Source organism: Alternaria postmessia (genome assembly GCF_024291825.1).
Source record: "Alternaria postmessia strain BMP 2775 chromosome Unknown scaffold_234, whole genome shotgun sequence".
Lineage (NCBI taxonomy): Eukaryota > Fungi > Ascomycota > Dothideomycetes > Pleosporales > Pleosporaceae > Alternaria > Alternaria postmessia.
The window spans coordinates 2,647-5,126 of NW_026260307.1; the positions used below are offsets into that span (position 1 = coordinate 2,647).

Below are 2,480 nucleotides of genomic sequence, written 5' to 3' on the forward strand. Positions count from 1 at the left end.
CCTACGGGGAAACGGGGTGACATCGATCAGGGTGAGTCTGGGCATAGAAGAAAGCTTCGAAGACATGACACTCCTTCAAGTGTTGATCTGTTCCGAACGTATTTGGCAGAAGAAGAACGGAAATGTGAAGCGTGGGGGCACCAAACTCCGCAAGACACTTTTCTTACTCCTCCCATACAAAGGGCGATTCATAATCTGAGCAAAGGGAAGACAGAAGTAATGACGAGGATTCTGATACATATCGGCAGTCCCTGCCTGATAGGTGGATTGCAAGACATCCTGGATTCATGCAAGACTCAAGAGAGGTGCATGGCCTCGGAAGCCATGGGTATGGTTTCGAGAGCTGAGAGAATTCGCCTGATCGTCAGTCTGGGACATACCATGTCTCGTTCCCAGCTGATCCGAAGATACCACGTCCTTCAATTGTTCAAGGACTGTGGTGGCCCGGATACCTTAAGACGGGAAATAGCCGTGACCCCATCCAGCCTGACACAACGGTCAGGCAAACGAGGAAACCCGCTCAATAGGTCGGTCGCCGACTTGACCGCGAGGATGATGCAAGAAGCCTTTCCGGCTGTTGACCCTGGTACGAACGAGTACAAAACAAAGTACCGGTGGATCTCAGACACGAGGAGGCTTGGACAGCGCTTGCATATGCTGGAGGCAAGATTCGGCGAAGGCGTCCTAGGCCTCATGTTGGATCAGGGTGTCGCCGGTACAGATATCGGTATCACTGATAAGATGTGAGTAGAGTCACAGCCAATCTCGAATCATTAGTGACTGTGACGCAGGATCATGACTTTAGATGATGCCGAGTACGCTGAGTTCCTTGACATCTTGGACAAGTCTCAGGGCGATCTACTCCGCGGTCTCGGTAGGGCTGTTCTTCCCACTGTGCAAGCTCTGACTCTTGGAGGTGTGCACGAGTGGAGACTTTTCGATGCGGGGAAGACGACGGTCGATGACATCATAAACTATCCCAAAGGCTCATCGGTGTTTCTGGAGCTCATCAACAAAGCAGTTTAGATCACAAATGTCAGCCTCATGAGTACCTTGTTTGAGCATATCAAGTGAAGCAGGCTCAACTCGAGCTAACGCTGGTGTTAAGAATGCGCCGCGATCTGTCACTAGTTGCTCTACATCCTGTGATGATCGCCAAGTCTGCAGCATGTCGTGACATCACTGCACTGTCCGTTCATACGTAGACTACAAGTCCGAAACAAGCTAGGAGGTCGGGTAAGCGCGCCCCACATCGTCAGACACGACCCCACCTCCAGTCTTCCTAACATCACATCAGATTGCACGCTCTACACAGTTCTTGACACAAACTTCTGCACACTCCATGGACGACACGATACAAGATTCAGTCAACGAACTACGGGTGCGCTCGTACCAGGCTGAGATGCTCAAGCGTAGCTTGGAAGGCAACGTCATCGTTGTGGTGCTGCTCCTGCTTGTTGGGAGACAAAACTCGTGCTTACTGAATACAGATGGATACTGGTAGTGGAAAAACAGCTATGTGAGCCAGTCTGCGGGAAGTGAGAAGCTTGCTGATTTTCGCCACACAGAGCTGTACTTCGTATCCGAGAAGAGTTAAACTGCTGCCCAGCAGAAAAGGCATGTTCTCAAACCAAAAGACGCACGCAATGCTCACAGATTGAATAGTTGACTTTCAATAGCTTGTGTGGTTCATGGCTCCGACTGTAGCCTTATGCACGCAGCAGCATGTCTACTTGCGCTCCTATCTACCAGCAATCAGAACGCAGGTCCTGACTGGCGCAGACAACGTAGACCGCTGGAGTGAACAAAGTACTTGGGACTCCGTGCTAGACGGTGTTCGCATCGTCGTCTCGACCCACGCCGTACTAGAGGATGCGTTGAGCCACGGCTTCATAGCCATGCGTCGCTTGGCACTCCTCGTCTTCGATGAAGGTAATCGCACCTTCCGCTACAAAAGTTCAGGCTGATAGTCTCAGCTCATTCATGTGTCGGCGGGCACGCTGGAAATAGGATCATGAGAAATTTCTACTATCCGACTAAAGCAAGATCCGGCGTTGTGCCGCATATCCTGGGTCTCTCTGCCAGTCCAATCCTCAGATCGAACCTGAAGGGACTAAGGTGAGCACGTGGATGGAGTCGAGTCTCAAGTCATGCTTACAATGTCAAAGCAGCATCGAAGCCAATCTTGATGCGACATGCGTCACTCCACGACTACACCGACAGGACCTTCTCAAATTTGTTCATCATCCAAAAGTACAGAGGCTTGAGTTTCCCCCGTGCCAAATTTCGGAAACGTCCAACACGGGTCATGTGCTTTCGAAACTTCGCAGACTAAGTGAGAGGTTGTCTCTCGGACAAAGAACATCAGGTGCTCCCTCAGTACTGGACCCCAGTTCGACTAGAGCTGGCAGATCGACTTCGCAAGGATCGTTCACGGACTTCTCTGATCAGATCAGGAAGTTTTACAACAAGGCGATACA

General features: G+C 50.9%; 2 protein-coding genes across 2 annotated transcripts in view; both read left to right on the forward strand.

Moving 5' to 3' along the window:
* Positions 1–381: 381 nt before the first annotated feature.
* J4E82_011568 (uncharacterized protein) lies at positions 382–1,026 on the forward strand (the record flags this gene model as incomplete). Its single annotated transcript, XM_051737772.1, has 2 exons — positions 382–743; positions 792–1,026. 2 exons carry the CDS (start codon positions 382–384, stop codon positions 1,024–1,026), a joined length of 597 nt encoding a protein of 198 aa, XP_051582466.1.
* Positions 1,027–1,342: 316 nt separating this feature from the next.
* Positions 1,343–2,480, forward strand: part of J4E82_011569 (uncharacterized protein) — a gene marked incomplete at both ends in the record, with an annotated part of 4,653 nt that continues 3,515 nt past the window's right edge. Inside the window, 3 exons of the mRNA XM_051737773.1 lie at positions 1,343–1,441; positions 1,767–1,932; positions 1,977–2,118. Coding sequence (XP_051582467.1) covers positions 1,343–1,441; positions 1,767–1,932; positions 1,977–2,118 — 407 coding nt within the window. The remainder of the gene's footprint in view (positions 1,442–1,766; positions 1,933–1,976; positions 2,119–2,480) is intronic.